The following is a 21532-nucleotide window of genomic DNA, read 5'->3' on the forward strand; positions in this document are numbered from 1 at the left end:
ATTTAATACAACTAGAGATTTTAAGGGGCAAGCTACCTCATTAGAGACTGTAAGTCTGTAACAGATAAGCCAGACCATTTTCTTAACCTTTATACTATCATTTTGGGTAATCCTGCTCTCACCATATTTATAAATATCATCACTTTGCCCCTCTGTTTTGTCCTTCCAGTTTACCTACAAAAATAATACCTGCAATTCTGTCTCTTTTCAGGGTCCAACAAGAAAAGAAATCATCTAAACCAGAAGGTTAAGCAACCAGACTATAAAGTGGCCTACGTTCAGTTGGTGAGAAAACAAAAACACACACAGTCATCCTTCTACTCCCATCTCTTCTGGTTAGTGTGTTGTGTGACTAGCATTAGCTCACAAATTCCTGTCCAGTACACAGTGCAAGGCGGAGACCTCACCACAATAACACTCTTTCTCTTTCACGTCCAGCTCACTCTGTGTGTGTGTGTGTGTGTGTGTGTGTGTGTGTGTGTGTGTGTGTGTGTGTGTGTGTGTGTGTGTGTGTTTGTGGGGGCATTTTGGGGGCATTGAACTTCCATCTTTTGTCTTGTAAGCTTTCTAAGGGACTTAAGGGACTCATTGGGTAAGGAAAGTAAGATGGGTATGTTGATGTATTCCCCCCCCAATCCCCTTTGCAGTTGGCTTTAAAGGTCACATCTCAAACTCACTCTTCCTTACTTACATACCTGAAAAGTAAAATTGCTTTACCTGCCATTCTTTTCCAGTTCTGGAGAATAAACGACACACCCATCTCATATTTTACATCCTTTTCTTGTGTAGCTCACTAGGATTGTGCCATATGATGCTGTCCGTGATAATACTGGAATCAATTAAAAAAATATATTAAAAATGTCATCTCATGATATCAATGATAAAGCTATACCATGCATTTATATTCCCTAGTGCTCATGGCACAAGCCAAGACATGTCTGAGAGCGAGAGCAGCATGTCAGCTTCTGATGACAATTTACTACCTAAAAAAGGGAGCTACTTGAATAGTATAGAAGTACTTTGGCTGCAGGAGATCAGGCCTCCAACAAGAAAACTGTCCCTGCTTAAAGGTGGAAACAATAAACGTGTTAACTCTTGAGGCAAAAACACTCTGTTCAGTACAACCAAGCTATGATATGTGAGGAGGCGATACTAGCAGCTAGTAATGCGCTTCATAGAAGTAAATAAATGACTCAATGAACATTGCAGGATTGTGCTCCATATGACAGGAAAAGCAAGCAGTGAATGGAAATTACTGATGCTGTCACATGGTGGAAAAGGAGGGCTTTAAGCACCTTGTTAAAAAATTTTTTATGTGATAGTATTGTGCAGGTTCCTAAAGACCTAGAAAGTTATGTTACTTTAGTTAATGTTAACCTAAGTGTTAAGCAGTTATATTTTTATTTTAAAAAAAATTTAAGAAAAAAACATTATTATTATTTTTGTGCTTACATTTGATTGATGCTGTCATGTCACTGCAACCTGGCTTTGGTTAAGTGGAAGATGATGGATGGATGGAAAGGATGGAACGTGACCTTGATTTTGTTTGCACTAATAAATGCTGCTGTCTGCAAGCTGCCATCATAGATAAAACACGTATAATAAATATCAGAAATATCATCACAAATTTCTTTCATTATCGTTGTATCATTTTGAGGCTACACCACCCATCCCTACTGCTCACATGCTCTGGTAGCGCTCTTGGAAAAAGGATTTTTGCTTAAGCACGAGAAGCTGTCTTTGGTTTCATACAAGACCTTTTAGAGCAAATATTGAGATATGGTTTCTTTGAATGCGAACAATCGTGCACTGACTATCATGGCTGTTGCCTTCTGACCTTTAAGTGAGGATTGTTGAAAATTTTACTAACGTCTGATAATAGTCTTTGAACACCCCCTCATCCACCACTTACAAAAGTAAATATCACTAAAGTCACTTTATTAATGCCCCTTTGATCTATATGAAAAGCAAGTTTTGTGCAATTTTTGTTTTGTGACTGCTGTTTTGATCTTTCCCAGATAAATCAACAGTGGGCTAGACACTTGTATATGCTGTACTGCCCACCCAACTGGGAGCCATCAATCTTGAAATGGATGAATAATGAAAACTGTCTAAACACGACAAAAGAGGATGAAAAAGAGGATACATAATTGAAGCAGCTATGAATGTTTTAAAGGGGAGACTTCTGACACTAAAGCAGTGGCTTGTGATTTTGTGTGTGGCAGGAATTCCCAGCACAGTTAGTAGTGATGCTTCTGTCTCACCAGAAATGCATGTGTAGGTATGAGGATGCAGAACATTGCACACACACACCTGTGACATGTGCGTCATTCATGCATAATGAACCCTAGAGGATGGATGTTTTTCTTTGAGTGTCATTTGTTCCCTAGTCACATTCATGTTGTAAGTTTCTCAAGTCGTGCACATTTAATCGTGAACCGTGTGCAGAAATGGTGAGTTGCAGGCTCTTTGATACTAAAATGGCTATAAAACCAAATCTCTGGCCTATTTCTTTGGTAGATTTTTGTGAAAAACATGCTCTCTCCTCACCCTTTCCTACAGCACCTCACTTTCTTAAATATACACGTGTATACACACACACACACACATACACAGAAAACCCTCGTTTCTTTTGCAGCGGTTGGTAGAAAACAAGATTGTTCCTAATTGACTCCACATGTGGGAGAGTGTTCTGTGGGTAGATGCTCACACTGTGGTACCCCCGTTCTACTACCCTCATCTTTGCCTCCCCCTCCTCTCTCCCTGCACCCTCCGTCAGCTAATAATGCAGCAGTAATACATTTGCCCCCTCTCTCTCATTCCTTACTCTAGGCTTGTGGTTGAGGGGAGGTCTCCCGTTAGCAGGGTTCCGTGACGGCCATTTTCCTCAGGCTTAGGGGGAACCCCAGTATCGGGGGGGAAAGACAGTCTTCATGTGTGAAATGTGCATTGTGTGTGGGAAAGTGAGTATGAGTCTGAGGGGCTTAGAGGGTGAGCTGGGGAGGTGACCAAGGCCATGATGGAGCCATGCCAGAGCAGGGAGGTCCACGGATGGGGCAGAGAAATCAGGGGGAGGGGAAAGTTTGTGTATGTGTGTGTGTGTGTGTGTGTGTGTGTGTGTGTGTGTGTGTGTGTGTGTGTGTGAGTGAGAGAAACTGGGTGGTGGTGCTGGTGGTGAGGTGACAAAAACAGTAGTACAAATCTTCAGTCAATCAGATTGCTTTTAGGCCTGACTGGCTTTCAGTGGGACTAATGTGTTTAAACTCAGACTGCTTTTATGCGCCGCTTGGCCCAGTCGAGGGCTAGCTCAAGCCCATGTGCTCAGGGTAACACTTGTTTCAGATTTTCGCAGTCAACTCATATTGCTCCATGTGTTTGATGCTGTAAAGGGCTGATGCTGGAAAATGTGATTCTGGATTGCCCTTTTTGACCTGTCTTGTAGACATTACTTCATATATAGTAGGTGTAATTTGATTTCTTGTCTGGTTCGCAATAACTGTGTAGTAACATAGTAACATTTTCCTCAGATTTTTAAGAATATGTTATTTACTAAGAGAGTCACAGGTCCTTTATTATCAGGCAAACTAGCATTGTAGAAAAACTCTTTTCAAAATAGACATGTAATAAGATTAGGTTGTGTCTGGTAGACAAGATTTTTTTTTTTCTTTCACAGTGGATGGATTGCCCTCAGTACATTCTCTTAGGTGATCTCTTTTTGTAAAAGAGAACACACTAAACTTCCTAAATTACAGTGTCTTTACTATTTTTATTTTATTTGTTTTTTCACTTTTTTTCAGTTATTATTCAGGAACATCAGAGCTTGATATAAGCATGCAAAATTTGCCATTTCACTTACCCAGACAGCAAAGTCACTGTAACCACTGCCATAATTCATTTGGTATTATTTTGCAGTATAAATGGCGTTCTGTAAAATTTTTCTTTGGGGGGTGTTTAGTGATTTAGTGATGAATATTATCATTTTTTTTACTTGCATTTGAGGCATGACACCACTGGATTGCAAGTCACTTTGTGAAGTCTGTTTCTATACTTGATCTATAGCTTAACCATCAGTCATCCTTCTGACATTTAATAATGATGATTTAGATATTATGCTGATAGCAGTTTATAGGTACATGTGAAGAATTACTGGTGCCAGTGGTGTGAATGCTTTGCTTAACAGTTGTCTGTAAGAGTTTATACATCTGTTTATGGATAATTATGCGAATGGAAATAAAAACATGTTATTTCCACAATAATTAAGATTTATAAAACAGATGTTGATTTTAATGGTGGTGTTTTTAACACCAATGCCATGTTTCAAGTATATTTTTTATGTTAATGCTGCTGACTCAGATCACTGAGCTGGCGTTTCATTAACATTGTAGTTATAGTGACATACGTAGTGTTCTAGTAAATAGCTCAGCTGTTCAAGTCACTTTCTTGTTATGCAATTGAAGAAAATTTGCCGTTGCTCTGAATGCATCCTGTCACATTAATCTTGCCTGATTTTTAGGAACTTTTTATTCTTGTAATCAACTTGTACAGTGCGTGTAAATTAAACCATTTTCACATATGAACTTAGGATGATTTTGGAGGAATCGGGTTGGGATAATTTCCACACTTTACCTTTCTTACAAGTGGCACACAGCAGGAAATACTCCACTTTAGATGTGTCCGGACTACTGGACATACTCCATGTTCTTTAGGTCTTGCCTGGTTAGAGCATGCAGGAGGCAGCATACATAATGCCCACTTACTGGCAGTAAAGATACCTGACTATTAGCACAAGTCTTAGAAAAGTTCACGGCATGTGTGTAAGTTCACGGCATGTGTGTAGCACCATGTAAAGAGTTCCTCTTTACATGGTGCTTGGCTGCACAGTGGAGACTGAAAGAAATGCTGCAATTGAGGCTAAATGTCAAAATTGCTGACATTCCTAGTCTGCTGTATACTTTTATCACCTAAACTGCCAATCGAGGCATTCACAGTTGGATCCCCCCCCCCACCCCCCCACCCCCCCAAACCACAAAACTTCAACTGCTGGTTTTTCTTTATGCATATGCACTGACATTAGGAATACTAATATGGTGTAATGGCCACATGGCCGTAGGCTAGCAATAACTACATCCATAAAAAGATGGAGGATGATGCGATCGCAGCAGTGTATTTGTTGTGTTTTGTGGGTTTAGAAGGGCAGAGTTTGCTTCAAAAAAAGTCACTAACCCTGCTGGCTGTTACTGTCCTAAGGGGCAAGAGTGGGTTGCAATCTGCTACAGTGCTATTATACTACGTGTGGCACAGATGGTACCACGGAGCCCTGCAAGTGCACTCAGCCTGTGAGTGTGGTCTTTTACTAGTAATACTGTTTCAGTTTCTTAGTATCTCTCTACATTGCTTCACTCTTTCTGGATGCCAAAGGTAGAAGTTGATGGGAAATGTGAACAAAAATGATTGTATTTCACTTCGACGAATCATGTAGGCTCAATAATGTGCAGACTTTACTGTTAATCTTTTTCAAAGAAGGTGAACTTCATTTTGTGTTTGAAAAGTGCCCTGTGCTTTGTTTTTTATTTGTTAAGGATTTTTTTAAAACTTCTCTCTTATCCTCTTGTCCAATAAAAAAAAAAAATTGCTTGTCCCAGACACGCAGACTAGCCTTAAAGTCAATCCCTGAAAATTATTTTCAGCCAAACATTTATGATAAGGTACTTCTGCCTGGCATATAAAAGGCTGTGGTAAGTTTTGCTGGAGGAGGACTTGTTTTCTTTTCTAAGAATGACATTGCTTTGCTGACTGGTGCCAGCTGCAGTAGCAATTTGGTTGGCTAAGTGCTCAGAGTGGATGGTGAAAGCTCAATGGGGGTGAAGCTGGGAATATATGAATGGGATATCTGACCAGTCTCAGCATTTCAGTTTAGTACCACATTGTGTGGTAAATGTAAAATACAAAACATGATGTATTTATGCTGCTTACAGAGATTTTAAGGAAAAAAAGTTGATTGAAGTTCTGTGGTTGCATCTCTTATATTTAAACAGTAATATTCAGACTGAACAGGGGCAGTATGTTAGTTGATTAGAGAAAGTCTTCCATCATTTTCAAGGATTTACACAATAATCAGTGTAAACAAGGGAACTTAAGACAATTGCCACAAGATTTAATAAGAGTTTATAAGGGAGCAGCAGGTATTTGTGTCCACCTCATGGCATGAAGAAGCACATAAAAGGATGCTTGAAACAGTGAGTTATAGAGATCTCCACAAGACAACTGCTGTTTGACAGTCATTATAGACCTAATGTAATCAAAGATGACATGTCCATGTGCATTACCAGTCATCCAGACTCATTCGTAGTCTGTAAGCATTGATGCAAGTCCATGTTTTTGTTGGGCATGATTGTGCAAATCCCACTCAAGCTCAGAGTTTATCTGTAGACAAAAGCTCACTTCATGCAGTCAGAGAGAGAATCTGCATAAGGCTGAAAGTAGTGAAAGTAGGAGATGAGCAAAAACTTTGCAGCAGAAGGGAGAGCAGGAACACAGATGGTCCAAGGTATTCTCACGATCTCGACCTTTAGTCGTCATGAAATGAGCAGCTTGTTTTGTTTACACATAGCCAGTGATTTCACTGTTAGCATAGTATTGTCAGTGTAGTTTTCCACCTGAAGGATCCACTTACACATATACACATTGTGTATATATTTAAAGCAGATCTCTTTAACTCATACAGTCAGCTCATTTAACAAGTTAAAGGTCTCTACTATTGTTTATCTTAATGCTGGCCAAGATTTCCTTAAAGTAGTAAATAAGGTGTCAGTGTTTCTCTCCATGGCCCCAGTCAGTGACAGCAGTGCAGAAAACCAGATGCCCCAGTCACATTCACGCTGTCCCCCAAAACATTGTCTCGACCCGACGACCACAGAACAAAACAAGATACAGGGTTGGACCAGCACTTGTAGAGTAAGTGGTAGCTTCCTTGAAATTGAAATTGCTCATTTCCCATATTTCTTTCAGTCGCTTTCTCCACCCCCGCTCAATCCACAGGGAACGCATCTCTCAAAGTGAAAGAGCGCAGGGAGAGACACAAACAAACTGAGTTAGAGACTGAGTAGCAACCATGGAGGAGTTGTGACACAGTTGAAAAAAAAGGGAATGAGAGGAGAAGAGGAGAAACAGCTGCATTCAGAGTGATTATGCGAGGGAAGCCGTGGCCAAGTCTGGCTCTCTTCTCTGTTTGACTGACACTAGATGGCAACGTTTTGCTGTATAGCTTCTCTTACTTGTCTCCCTTCTTTTCCTATCTGTTATTGACTCTTTGTTGCTTAATAATAGACATATTATAGTTGTGCGTATATGTGCATTTGTGTGTACATAGTTAGGCTGAGGGGTGGTGATGGAAGGGGGTACAGGATGAGGTGCTACAAACCCCTGTGAACCCTAGCCCCTCCCCTCCTGTTCTCCGTTCTCAGTGAAGCCCTGTTCTGTGGAACTGGAGGTGCTGAATCAGGCAGTGAAGTTGAGGGAAATCTTGCTTATCTGTGTGGAATTTTATTATTTTCAACTATTTGGATCATGATGGCTCCTGTTCTCCTTCCCTCCCTCTTCCTCCTTTTCACCTTGTCACGCAAACACAGGCTTTCCTCACACAGCCTTGCCCTTCTGCCACTTTGCTTCCTTCCCTTTTCTGTGCAGCCTCACCCTCGCTTATCACGCCAATTAACATTTTTAACTTCTGCACTGTTCCCTCTCTTTTCCCCTCTGAGACTGTCTCATCTTCCATTTTGGGTGGGATGATTTATCAAAAATACAATTTTAATTCTGTCAGCACCTTAAGTGCTATACTTACATTGCATTATCATTTCTTACCAAATCTTTCTGGAAAGAAAGACCTGTTAAAAAAACCAAGCAAAGAAAAAAGCTTACAGCTGAAATAAGGGCCAAGATTTGTCAAGATTTAGTTAGAATGGGATCATCAGTTGAAGCTTTAAATTTTAAGCTCACAGTTAGTCATACCCAGTGCCCATATGACTTTTGTCATGGTCTTACATACAAGGTACAGGTCTGCCCAATTAAATATTAAAATATTAAAATCATGAAGTAATCAATTGCAAGTAAACTTTACCGGAAAATAGAATAGAGAATCTCAAATATATTTAGTTTATTGTATACAAAATAGTATACCACGATTTTGAATGTATGACATGAGTGCACTGTGATATGACAAACAGTTGAGCTAACAGAGGCAACATTTTTGTTTAATGTTTATTCTAAGAATTAAAAACAAATGTGATTAAGGGATTTTCTATTTATCTACAGTCTTGCATCCTTGCTTCTGCGTAAGTGCAGTAACTATCTGTCAGCATTGTAGGCACATAAATCTAAAGGAAGGCATAGGCTAATCCACTAATTAGTGTGTTTATACACACACACACACACACACACACACACACACACACACACACACACACACACACACACACACACACACATATATATATATATATATATATATATATATATATTATGTGTGTGCACAGACGTGTGTATGTTGGTGGTGAGCCTTATGAAAGCAGAAGCTTTTCCTGGCAATCAAGCTTCTCTGTAAGGCCCCTCCATCTCTGTATGTCTCCTGATTTGGAAAATTCACTCCTAAGTAAAATCTTGTGTGAGCGTGTGTGGTTGTCTGCGAGTGTTTGTGTGTGTGTGCGTGCAAGTTTCATAAGAGCTCAGTGGAGAGAACATGAATTATAGAGAACAGCGCAGGTCTTAACCATCCGGTTTGGAATCTCACACGCAAACCTATTATTTATTTATTTATTTATTTTGAATGGCTTCAGTGGAGGCTCTTAGTTGTGCCTTCACGTGTTTGACTCTGTGTCCAGTTCAATTCAGATGTTAGAAGTGTTAATGCAGTAACTGTGACGTAGATGCATTTACAAAGGACATGTTTGATTATTATTAAGAGAGCAAAGTGGAGACAGCACAACTGTCTCAAAAGCACAATGTTATAGAAATTTGGTGTAATGTAACAACGAATGAGCAGCTCAGTTGAGCTTTATGAAGGGCCTTCAGGGGTCTTACTGCCGCTCTGTCTCTACTCTGTCTTCCCTTTTTTTTTGTTTTGTATTTACTTTTGCTTTATCTCCCTCAGCAGCATCTTCTCTCCTCACCCTCATTTCCTTCCACCTTCCCTTCAGTTTCCCCTTATTTTGATAGCCATGGTAACACAGACATACATCCCAACCCATACACAAGCGCACATGCTCGTAACCTTTTCTTGATTACCCCTGACCTCTAGACCTGCGATGACACAGCTACCGCTTTGATCAGCCAATCAGCACGCGGCGCCACCCATGTTCTCAGCGGTGCTGCCACTGGCTTGATAAAACGCTCTGATAGGCCCCTGCTGATGTATTTCCTGTTTTGGTATGCTTCTTCATTTTTTATTTTCTCCACCAGCTGGTCCCCGCATTCCTCAGAGTCAGGGAGGGGGCAGGGCCATCGCTGGGATGTTTATGTTCATGTGCATGTAGGGGTGAGTGTGTTGGTTTTTGTGCAAGGGTCTAACTGTGTTTGCATTTGGTAGCCCAGATAGTTTGGTCTGGGGCTGGAGGGTGTGGAGTAGGTGGAGAGGATGCTTGAAAAGGGGTGGGGGTATGTGTGTGTGTGGTGGGGTTGTTTACAAGTGTTGGCAATTGAAATGGGGTACATTGTAGGGGGTTGTGGGGGTGAATGACATACATGGAGGGGATAATGATGGCGAACAGCTGTTTATGTATATGCCTCTGCATGTCTATAATGGGGGTCGACAGTAGAGATGGGCAAGGTTTAGGTGTAATATGGCTTTAAGGTATGATGAAGATTGAGTAGCAAAACTGATGGCATTCTTTGTTGGTTATTATTGCTAATATGGGACGAGGGGGCTGCTGCTGTTATTATCCTCCAAGTGTCCAGTTTGAGACCAGATGGATGTGAGTGTCTTTGTGGGTGGCTGGATGTGTATTTAGGTGGTGATGATATTTTCCTGAGAGCTCTGTTACCAGGCTCCAATGTCTCCAGTAGCAGGCTGGGAGCAGACATGCCCAGGCATGAAAACTATCATGCATGCGCACGTGCACGCATGCTCTTTCTCACTAACACCCTCCATTTGTCTCTGGGCAGAAGTATGTGCTTATGTATCACTTGATGCCCTGCACTAGTATGTCAGAGGGTTTCTGCGATAAATCTTGAATTATTTTCAGTTGGACACTAGAGGCGATATTCACCAGTGTTCTTTACTCCTGGTCCACAAAGCCATGGATACACAAGGGTTTCGGATCTCTTCTTATTTAACAAATGGATTTTTTTTTTTTGTGTGTGTGCGTGTGTGTTCAATGAATAATTGAAAATGACAATAGAGGTTGGGCGCAATATTAGTAGGAATGACACCAAGGCACGTACAGACACATACTACTGCTAGTATGTCCAAGTTACTGGGCTGTGGAGATGTCTTTGTAATTAGATGAAGATGAAGGGTCATGACCCTAACTAAAGCCATAGCAAAGTGCTCTTGCTTCAAACAGTTCATCTGATTTATCAGAGATAATTTCATTTTGCTTTCTCTCTCATGCTTAGCCGTTATTATGTCAGATTTCTTTGTTAGACTTTGTCACCAGTTTTTTATCCACCCGTGCAAAATAAAGCAGGGGGATATTGTCGTCATACCGTCCGTACGCATGTCTGCCTGTGAGGTTTTACCTTTCCAGTCAGACTACAAAACCACAAGGAGTTGAGCCATGACATTTGGCGTATGTGTTCTCTACTCCTCAAAGTTGTGCAACATGATATTCATATTCCTGGATTTTTAGGTACCCTTTGTACACTTTGGTTGTATTTATCTGACGTGGAGAGTAAACAACATGGAGGACTTCAGGCTGCTAATCCTATGATAATATATGCTAATGATATGCAGCCTCTTTCTTCAAGCCTCACTGGCTTAGCCTAATCATGTGATCATATTGTGCTATGTAATTGGCTATATCTACTTGACCATTATTGACTGAAATGGAGAAAGCGGGGATTGGGAATCCTAAATTTCTAGGTAGTGAGCCAGTCTATTTGTAGTAACACAGTAACAGGGTGTCTGGCATATTGTTAGGGGCCATTCAGTCCCTGTACAACTGCAGCTAGAGCTCGGTGCGCATGGCCAGTAATAAGTCAGACTCATTTCCGGTGGGTGTTGGACTCCGCCAGGGCTCCACCAATTCTGTTCATAATCTTTATGGACAGAATTTCTAGGCATAACCAAGTGGCAGAAAACTTCTGCTTTGTTAACCTCAGACTTTTGTCTCTGGCTTTGCGGATGATGTGGTCCTTTTGGCTTCATCAGGCGGTGGCCTCCGGCTTGCACTGGAATGGTTTGCAGCCGAGCAAATCGGCGGGAATGAGAATTAGCACCTCCAAGTCTGAGGCCATGGTCCTCAGCTGGAAAAGGGTAGAGTGCATACTCCCAGTCAGGGACGAGTTGCAGTCCCAAGTGGACAAATTTACGTATCACAGGATCTTGTTCACAAGTGAGTGGAAAGGAGAGTGGGAGATTGACAGATGGATTGGGGTGACAGCTGCAGTGATGCAGAGACTGTACTGGACAGTAATGGTGAAGACAGAGAGATGAGTGTAAAAGCAAAGCTGTCAATTTACCTGTTGATCTACAGCCCTACCATCACATATGGTCACGAACTCTGGGCAGCGACCGAAAGAATGAGATCGTGGATGCAAGCAGCAGAAAGGAGCTTCCTTCGAAGGGTGGCTGGCCTCTCCCTTAGAATGGCTCCTGGCGCCTCTTGGGTGAGGTGTTGTGGGCATGTGCTATTGGGAGGAGCCCCGAGGCAGACCAGGACACGCTGGAGAGATTATATCTCTTGGCTGGCCTGGGAACACCTCTGTGTTCTCTCGGATAAGTGGGAAGTGGTGGCTGGGGAGAGGGAGGTCTGGGCTTCTCTGCTTAGGCTCCTGCCCCTGCAACCCGGCCCAGGATAAGAAGAGGAATGGATTGATGGAAATTTTTTGTCTGTTCTAGAATGTGGTTACCAAAAAGTATTTGTAGAAATGTTAAGGATAATCACAGAATATCAATCACAGCATGCTTAAAATTAAATTGATTTAATGAGTATTGTTAATATTGAAAACATATTTTTGCTGGAATGTATTATATCTTTACTACCTTTTGGGGGTGACTAAAAGTATTTGGATAAAAGTTTAGGGCAAGACTTCCAAATTCGGGCAATAGCTTTGTGGAAGGTAATAAGATGTCTGATGAAGGGTTTTCTGTTATGAAATGGGACTGTAAGGTTATCCTGACTTGTACATTTATTTTAGATTTTCATTAATTATGGGAGGATATGCCTACCAGTGATGGGTCTTGTTCAGACCCCCTTTTAGCTGACTCAAGATTTTAATTTGTCATTTAATACCTACTTCCTTTAACCCACCATTCTCCTCATTCTGCCTGTCAGTTTTCCTGTTCCTGCAACAGCTTTTTGCCAAGAGATTTGGACGGAAGCATGATGGGACAGAAGAGTTGTTGTTTGTGTTTGTGCGTGCGTGCGTGCGTGCGTGCGTGCGTGCGTGCGTGCGTGTGTGTGTGTGTGTGTGTGAGAGAGAGAGAGATAAAGTGAGAGTGAATGTATGGCACACCCAGAAGCCTGGCAGGAGCTATTTGCAATCATCTGGCTACATCTCTTCTCCTGCCGTCTTCCATTGCCTTTCCTGCCTCGCCTAGTTTGCTTTGACCAGTTAATTCTCTGTAATTGCAGATAAAGAGGCACCATTCATGTTGTGTTTTACACATGAACTGTGGAAATTGTCAGGAGAATTATGTCCGAATTGTCTGAAGCTGTCATTTCTTACTTGTAGATCTCAAAAGGAAATGGGTCTGCTTTAGCTGTGTTCTCAGTAGGGATGTCACAGTACAAGAAATTTAGTAGTCAGTACCAATACTAGTAGAATTATAAGATTACCTCATGTATTTAAACTCATTTTAAATCACTGACACAGTGTTGGAAGACTATTTATTTAAAATGTTAACATTATAGCAGAAAGTCTTAGTATGGTTGCAGAATAGCACACTGTTACTACAAGCTATAATGTTACATTACAGGTGCTTAAGTATGCTGCTCAAAAAAGGAACACTTTTTATTATAAGTATAATATCAAGGAAGTTGAACTTCTGGGATATTGGTCAGTTCAGCTACTTTGGTGTTAATGACATTAACAACAGGTGCACTAGAGGGGCAACAATGAGACAACCCAGTGATTTTACATGTAGAAGCCAGACATTTTTTTTTCCTCCTCATCTTTTCTGGCTGTTTTTTCACTAGTTAGCTAGCTAGGGGTCACGGAGCATGAGACAATACCTGGAGCATGAGACAATACCTGGACCCTACAGAGGTTGCACAGGTAGTCCAACTTCTCCAGGATGGCCCATCGATATGTGCTATTGCTGGAAGTTTTGCTATGTCTCCCAGCACAGTCTGGAGGAGCATGAAGGGGATTCCAAGATAGGAATTTAGTCTAGAAGAGCTGGACAGGGCATTGAATGTTCTTAACCCATCAGCAGAACTGGAATCTGCTCCTTTGTGCAAGGAGGAGCCCTACAAAATGACCTCCAGCAGGCCGCTAATGTGAATGTCTCTGACCAAACAATCAGAAACAGACTTCACGAGGGTGGCATGAGGGCCTGACATCCTCTAGTACAGAGGTTCCCAACCCCCGGGCCGCGGACCGAAACTGGTCCGTGGGTCATTTGGTACTGGGCCGTACTTAAAGAATAAATAACTTCGATTATTTTTGTTTTACTTATTGTCTGAGTCTAAACAATGTTTTATTCTGAAAAACGAGTGGATTCTCTCCGTTGCTTCTGTCTATGACTCCCTCTTGATGTGTCAAGACGCTTTTCTCGGTCATGTGATATGTCACCGCTTAAAATTAAACCCACAAGCTTTACTGGTTCCCATGCCTATCTAACGAATTAGGTTGGTTGACCTACATAACGCTCGCTTAAATATTTGAGTGCTCAACAAGAGTAGAAAAGCGCTATATAAGAACTAGTCCATTTACCAGTTATATTTAGCAGCACCGAGGATAGCAGTGATGTGGACCCAGCCAAGCTTAAGCTGATGCTCTCCAGTGCTCGACACAGCGGCTCTACAGTCACTCTCCATGTGAAATCAAAGCTTCCTGTGTACTGTAGGGATTCTGACAGTGTATTGGTGTGTGCCGGGATACGCGAGGCCGAAGCCAGCCAACCCACAAGCTAGTAAAAATGAGTTGCAGAGAAACAAGCTCAGGGCTCAGACTGATTCAGCATTATGGTGAGTTGTATTTTTCATGTGCTTTATACAGTAAAAATTGCCTAAGTTGAAGTTGCACAAATTGGGATTTTCACTCTAGTCAGATGGCATCTGCAGGTCCCGATTTTTCCTAATGTTAATTCCAATAAAACCATCACCTAAATCTGATCATACAAGTCGGATTTTCGCCTACCTCGGATGAAAAATCTGGTCCCATTGTAATACATTTCCAATTAAATGTAATCACATAAGTCGGATGAGTTTAGCGCTAAAGCCCTCCTCAGCTCCCATCAGCCCACTTCCATGCATTGACTCGTTCATGCACAATTACACACACTAACAATGTCTGGAGATCGCTTTAGTGTCTGTATCAGTTCGTTTCAACAGAGACAATTATGGCAAGCGCAGGACGTAAGCGTAAGCTACAAACTCACACTTACGAGCAAAAATATGAGACTATAAAATTTGCGGAAGCAAATCCAGAGATGAAGCAGAAGCAATTTGATATTAGACCCCAAACTCTCGGATATTTTGAAGAATCGGATTTTATCCAACTTAAACTGATGATGGATCTTTTACAAGTCGGATGAAATTCCATGGGCCATTTGAATCCGACTTAGGAGATTTCTACTGTATTTGTTTTTGCAGTGTCTATTTTGAAGGCGTGTTTAAACATTACCATGGAGACCAGAGAGCATTGTGGCATATTTGTCCGCCACACCTTAAAGGGCGGTTGGTGGAAATATTGTCTAACGCTGAACCGGTCCATGGCTCAAAAAAGGTTGGGGACCGCTACTCTAGTAGACCCCGTGCTCACAGTGCCATGGAGTCCGACTGCCATTTGCCATAGGATACCAGATTTGGCAGGTTCACCACTGTGCTTTTCACAAATGAGAGCAGGCTCACCCTGAGCACATGTGACAGATGTGAAAGGGTCTGGAGAAGCTGTGGAGAATGTTATGCTTCCTGTAACATTGTTCAATATGATTGGTTTGGTGCGGTGTCAGAGATGGTCTGGGGAGGCATATCCTTGGAGTGATGCACAGACCTCTACAGGGTAGGCAACAGCATCCTAACTGCCAATATGTATTAGGATGAAATCCTTGGACCGATTGTCAGACTCTACGCTGTAGCAGTGGGTCCTGGGTTTCTCCTGGTGCACAGTAATGCCCAGCCTCCTTATCTGCAGGCAGTTTCTATAGGATGAAGGAACTGATACCACTGACTAGCCCCCAAGCTCGCCTGACCTAAATTTTACCTAATTTGACCTAAACATTTTAGTCTTTGGAACATAGCTGATTTCACTATTACAATGTCAGCTGTCTCAAAAACTATATTAATGTACATTTCAGGTTAACAAAGCAAAGTACTTCTATACTCTTACTGCTTTTCTTAATCAGCAAGTCAGCAGCTGCCCTAGCCCCCATCTTCCATGTATAATTTTTCCTGTGGACGTCCTTCTTTACCATGTAAGAATCGTCAAAAATACTAGAGGCATATGCCGCTCCTATCAGTTCCAGAAGAACTGTAGCCTCAGTACATACAGGAGTTGGACAATAAAACTGAAACACCGGTCATTTTAGTGTGGAAGGTTTCATGGCTAAATTGGACCAGCCTGGTGGCCAATCTTCATTAATTGCACATTACACCAGTAAGAGCAGAGTGTGAAGGTTCAGTTAGCAGGGTAAGAGCACAGTTTTGCTCAAAATATTGCAATGCACACAACATTATGGGTGACATACCAGAGTTCAAAAGAGGACAAATTGTTGGTGCACATCTTGCTGGCGCATCTGTGACCAAGACAGCAAGTCTTTGTGATGTATCAAGAGCCACGGTATCCAGGGTAATGTCAGCATACCACCAAGAAGGACGAACCACATCCAACAGGATTAACTGTGGACGCAAGAGGAAGCTGTCTGAAAGGGATGTTCGGGTGCTAACCCGGATTGTATCCAAAAAACATAAAACCATGGCTGCCCAAATCACGGCAGAATTAAATGTGCACCTCAACTCTCCTGTTTCCACCAAAACTGTCCGTCGGGAGCTCCACAGGGTCAATATACACGGCCGGGCTGCTATAGCCAAACCTTTGGTCACTCGTGCCAATGCCAAACGTCGGTTTCAATGGTGCAAGGAGCGCAAATCTTGGGCTGTGGACAATGTGAAACATGTATTGTTCTCTGATGAGTCCACCTTTACTGTTTTCCCCCACATCCGGGAGAGTTACGGTGTGGAGAAGCCCCAAAGAAGCGTACCACCCAGACTGTTGCATGCCCAGAGTGAAGCATGGGGGTGGATCAGTGATGGTTTGGGCTGCCATATCATGGCATTCCCTTGGCCCAATACTTGTGCTAGATGGGCGCGTCACTGCCAAGGACTACCGAACCATTCTGGAGGACATGTGCATCCAATGGTTCAAACATTGTATCCTGAAGGCAGTGCCGTGTATCTGGATGACAATGCACCAATACACACAGCAAGACTGGTGAAAGATTGGTTTGATGAACATGAAAGTGAAGTTGAACATCTCCCATGGCGTGCACAGTCACCAGATCTAAATATTATTGAGCCACTTTGGGGTGTTTTGGAGGAGCGAGTCAGAAAACGTTTTCCTCCATCCTGCAAGAAGAATGGCTTAAAATCCCTCTGACCACTGTGCAGGACTTGTATATGTCATTCCCAAGACGAATTGACGCTGTATTGGCCGCAAAAGGAGGCCCTACACCATACTAATAAATTATTGTGGTCTAAAACCAGGTGTTTCAGTTTCATTATCCAACCCCTGTATGTTGCCTGCAGTACCTATGGTACTAAAAGAAAAAAGACAAAGAACTACTCTTTTGGAGCTATCCTAAATATCCGTTCTGGTTACATCCCTTGTTCTCACTACTGGAAATACTCCATCTGGTTTAGCTAAGAACACTGTCTGGGTAAGGGGTGCATGAGGCCAGACATAGGACTCCCACTTATTCACTATGAATCCATCGGATATTTACCTGTACTATTTTCAGATCAGCAGAATTGTACATTACACAGACTTTGCACAAAAAGCTAATATGTGAATGATCATTGAATCCATGCGACTGAATTGAACTTTATTATTCTGACATGCAGCTTCATCAGGTAATGTCTTGAAAAGTTGAAGGGATACAGTGTATGTGGGAAAACATACTTAGATAATACATTATTAGGCAAATTAAAGACTAGATGCCAGCTATATATGGGCACAGGGTTCAGGTGTAAGATGCCAAGATGTTTGGAGGGATTTGATGGAACTTTATAAATGTTTAGAGGGTTTTCATATTTATCCTATATATTTAAATAGGAACCAAGGTTTCAAGGCATTTGTTTTGAAGCCTTTCAGAGTGGGTGTCATTAGTGTTGGTTTTTCACACATGAAATTCTGTTCAAAGTGTGCATCTTTTGTTACAACCTGATAGTGTGGTTCTTTGATATAAAAATATTTACAAAAGGGTTATTTCCCGAAGAGTTAAGTTACTTTAGTTATTCTTAAAATTAAGTGTTGAGCAGTCATGTTACATGTTTACATAAAATTTCATAATACTATCCAGGCTACTTTTGTGCTTACATTTGATTAATGCTCTGTGACTGTATATATTGCTGTGCCATTACTATTGCACCATAATGCTGCTGGCACCTTGTTGCAGTAGATTCACACTTCTGTCACCAGTAATAGTGGCTGATTGGAAAAGAAGGCTGGAATATGCCCTTCATGTACTTACACTTATAAATTCTACTGCATGTAAGCTCCAATCACTGATAAAACATTGTTCAGTATTTTTTTCCTCTTTATCATCAGATATATTATTATTGTGATTTTTCTTGAAATATAATTTTGAGGCTGTATCGCCCACCCCGACTTGTGAGAGAGTCTGACTTTTGTTTAAAAGCCCCCTGTTTACTTGTTATTGTGCAGTGGGAACTTTTTCATTTCTATTTGAGATGAAAGAAAACAGGCTCACAACTCTGTAATTCCACCTTTAAAATCACTGTCAGCCTGTTTGGGTAGTATGTACAAAATGGGCTTTCCCAAAAATGCAATGCTTTACCCCACCACACCACCACATTGCCCCTTCAGCCACATTAGCCACTGCCTCTCACCGTGTTGTCAACACCTCTCCATCTCTATGTGTGGCCTAGTTTTCTCTCCACTTTATTTACATTTGTCTACATCTGCTTGATTTTTGATTAGCTCGATATCATTAAGCTGCAATGTTAAATCACATCAGTGGTACGTGGCAATTTGTGTGCCCTGGTCTAGTGTTTCCCAGCAGTAGATTGCATTGTAATGAGATGATCCGTGTTATTCTTTTCACTTGTAAGTGATTTTGTAGCTTATCGGTATATCTTCATGTCCCTCATCAAATCAGGGGATTTTTTTTTGTTTGTCTGGCAGTATGTAAGAGCTGGCGTTATGGCTCTGTTTCACTTTTTCAGACCATTTAAAGCCCTCTGAGGCTGTATAAACAACTGAAGAACTCCTTTTTTCTTTAATTCGGTCAAGTGTGGTCATCCAAGAAGTCGATGTACTTGACCCACACCTCTCAGTCACAACTTATTTAGCTCCATAATAACTCTTGGTGCTTGATGTTTTGAGAGAGCACAAAAGAAATGCTGATCTCAGGCTGTAAAAGAGTGGTTAGAATGTCTTTTCACATGGATTTTATTGAGATTATCTGAATGGAAGTCACTATTTGACCTGGAGAGTAGTTTTACAGCTGTTAAACGGTCTTTAAAGTAATAAAATGTTGCTCTATGCTTCTTTTATTTCAGAGGACATAAAATGTGATACCATAAAGGCTATTTTGTGGATTGGGGATACTGGAAAATAAAGTCAAACCTACCTCAATGGAGTTTATTAATCAAACCTTTTTTTTTTTTTTTTTTTTTTGTGGTATAGTTCTTATCCTGTCCGTAGCATCCAGCTCAGTCAGAGGGCTCAAGATCCTAATATGTCATCTGTCACATCATGGTCACAATCCAGAGTAGCAGGTTGAATTAGCCTTCTGTGTGCTCAGCTTGTGACTGTGCCATAATGTTCTATTCAGCTCCAGGTCAGTAAAGCTCAGTGCACTTACACTTCGCTTGTTTTCATCAGACATTTGAACACATCAGTCCAGAGCAACTCTGGCTTTCATATTTCATGCTTAAATATAAGGTTTTGTATAATAAAAATCATCTCTTTCCTTTTTTCTTGATTTCTGATTAGTTTTTCTTTTTCTTAAAGGATGCTTATTACACTTCTTTTTAAAAAAAATGCACCCACAATGACTTTTTTCTTAGAGCTGTTTTTAGGTTATGACTGCGTACTCAGTTTGTCACAGATCAGTAGGAAAGGTCAGTCATATTGAATAGTCCTTTTGTGTGTTTCTTTCCATCTCTTTCCTGGTCTTCTCTTTTCCTTTTCTCCCTGCGGGGCTGCAGACAGGGTTACTTAGGTCATGTGTATGACTTTGTGTATGGGCATAATTGCACCTGTGGATTCAACAAACTCAAGTTTCATATGGGGTCATTTCACTCAAGTACAGTGTTGCCCGGGAGGCTTACACGAACTACATGCACGCAGTTCAGTTCCCGCTGAGTGTAGCAGTTAAGAAAACATGTTGACACCAGTTGTTTTTCCTAATTTGACAGTTGCCCCCATCAGCTGGTTAAAAGTCTGACACTGGTTCTCAGATGTGAGACAGGCCAGACCGACAGTATAAATGCACAGTTCCTGGAGCAAAACAAGGCGCTCAATTAGAGCTTAATATAGAAACATACACATACATACAAATGGGAAAAGTGAAACGGTTTGGTAATGAGTCAGTGACAACATTTACCCCGCCCCCATTTCTTTCTTTTCCCATTGAGAGGAAAACTGTGGGTGTAATGGATTGTTCATGTGCGTAAGAGGAGTATGTTTACATTGCACAGCAGTGTGGGACCTCTTCCCAATATTCCTGGATGGCAGCTCGAGTCACTTGGGAGCACGCTGAAGATGACAGAGATGCAGAGAGAAGGGAAAATATGCCTCCTTCACTTTGTCATCTAGGAACCAAAGTGAGTAACAGAAAGAAAACCCTTGGATGAGCAAATATGGAAGAGTAATATCCATAATAATATTGCCTCTTTCTACACTTTTGTCCTTTTTGGCCAAGACTAGGTCATCACCATAAATCACTCAATATGCAGTCATGCACACTCTCCCTCTCTCACTCAGATACAGAGTGTAAGGCAGACAGACACACAGGAAAGGTTGTTTTTGCTCAGAGCACATGGAGATGGATAGGACTGGAGTTTTGCCTCTGCTGTGGTGCGATGTATACATTTCAAACAAAAATATGAATGCTCTCTGCCAGCACTTTCTCTCACTGCGGAAATGTGTCCAGCAGACGTTTGACATACATGCGCACACACACGCACACACAGGGCGCGGCCTGCTGCCAACAATAAGACTTGTTTAACAAGTCTCAGCTCTTTGTTGATTTCAGTCTCGGGGCTTTGTTGTTTTTGTGAATCGCGCTCTCCGAGGCTGGAATTAATCTTCACTGTCTGTATACATAAGGTGTCCAGAACCGCTCTGTATAACTGGAAATTGTCATGCGACAATGTTTGGTTCAGGTTGGGTGAAGTCTTGTTTCATTCATTGCTTCATTGTTCATTTTGTTGTAAGCTCTTGTGTTTATAGCGCTGGGATAGACCCCTTCCTTTGCCACCCCCTACTTTGGTCTTTCTCCTGTCACAGGCACTTCCTCACATCCTCTATCCCCATTTTTTCTCTGTGACCTCCTTCTCCTTACTCCTTCTCTTACTCCTGCAAAAAAAATAAAAAATAAAGACTTCCTTTGGCCTCATCCAGTGTTTGTGTTCTGGATTCTGGATTCCTCGATGGCAGTGTGTGAGAGTGCAGAAAGACAATGAAGACCTTGGCTGTACTGGTGTTTTCCAGGTGTTTCTCTGGTGTTTGGCAGTTCTCTGCCTGTGCCTGTCTTATTTTGCACAGTTGTCACTTTTCTGGAATACTGCACTCATTAGAAAACCACCTGTAGTTTGAAATGCAAGCATTGCCGCAAGATGAAAACAGATTGAGTAGCTTTTGATTGAAGGTTGTGCATGTTTTGCTCCAGCCACTCATCAAATCTGGTATCAGAGTTCAGACCCAAATGGCCACATGTTGGGAGTAACATGAATTCAGGCCTGTGTGT

General features: G+C 41.6%; 1 protein-coding gene across 1 annotated transcript in view; it reads left to right on the forward strand.

The window, feature by feature from the left end:
- Nucleotides 1–21532, forward strand: part of mrpl23 (mitochondrial ribosomal protein L23) — a 46213-nt gene that overhangs the window by 20968 nt on the left and 3713 nt on the right. The window contains exon 4 of the mRNA XM_030731730.1: nt 212–285. Coding sequence (XP_030587590.1) covers nt 212–285 — 74 coding nt within the window. The remainder of the gene's footprint in view (nt 1–211; nt 286–21532) is intronic.

The sequence above is a fragment of the Archocentrus centrarchus genome, chromosome 6 (assembly GCF_007364275.1).
Source record: "Archocentrus centrarchus isolate MPI-CPG fArcCen1 chromosome 6, fArcCen1, whole genome shotgun sequence".
NCBI classification, from domain to species: Eukaryota; Metazoa; Chordata; class Actinopteri; order Cichliformes; family Cichlidae; genus Archocentrus; species Archocentrus centrarchus.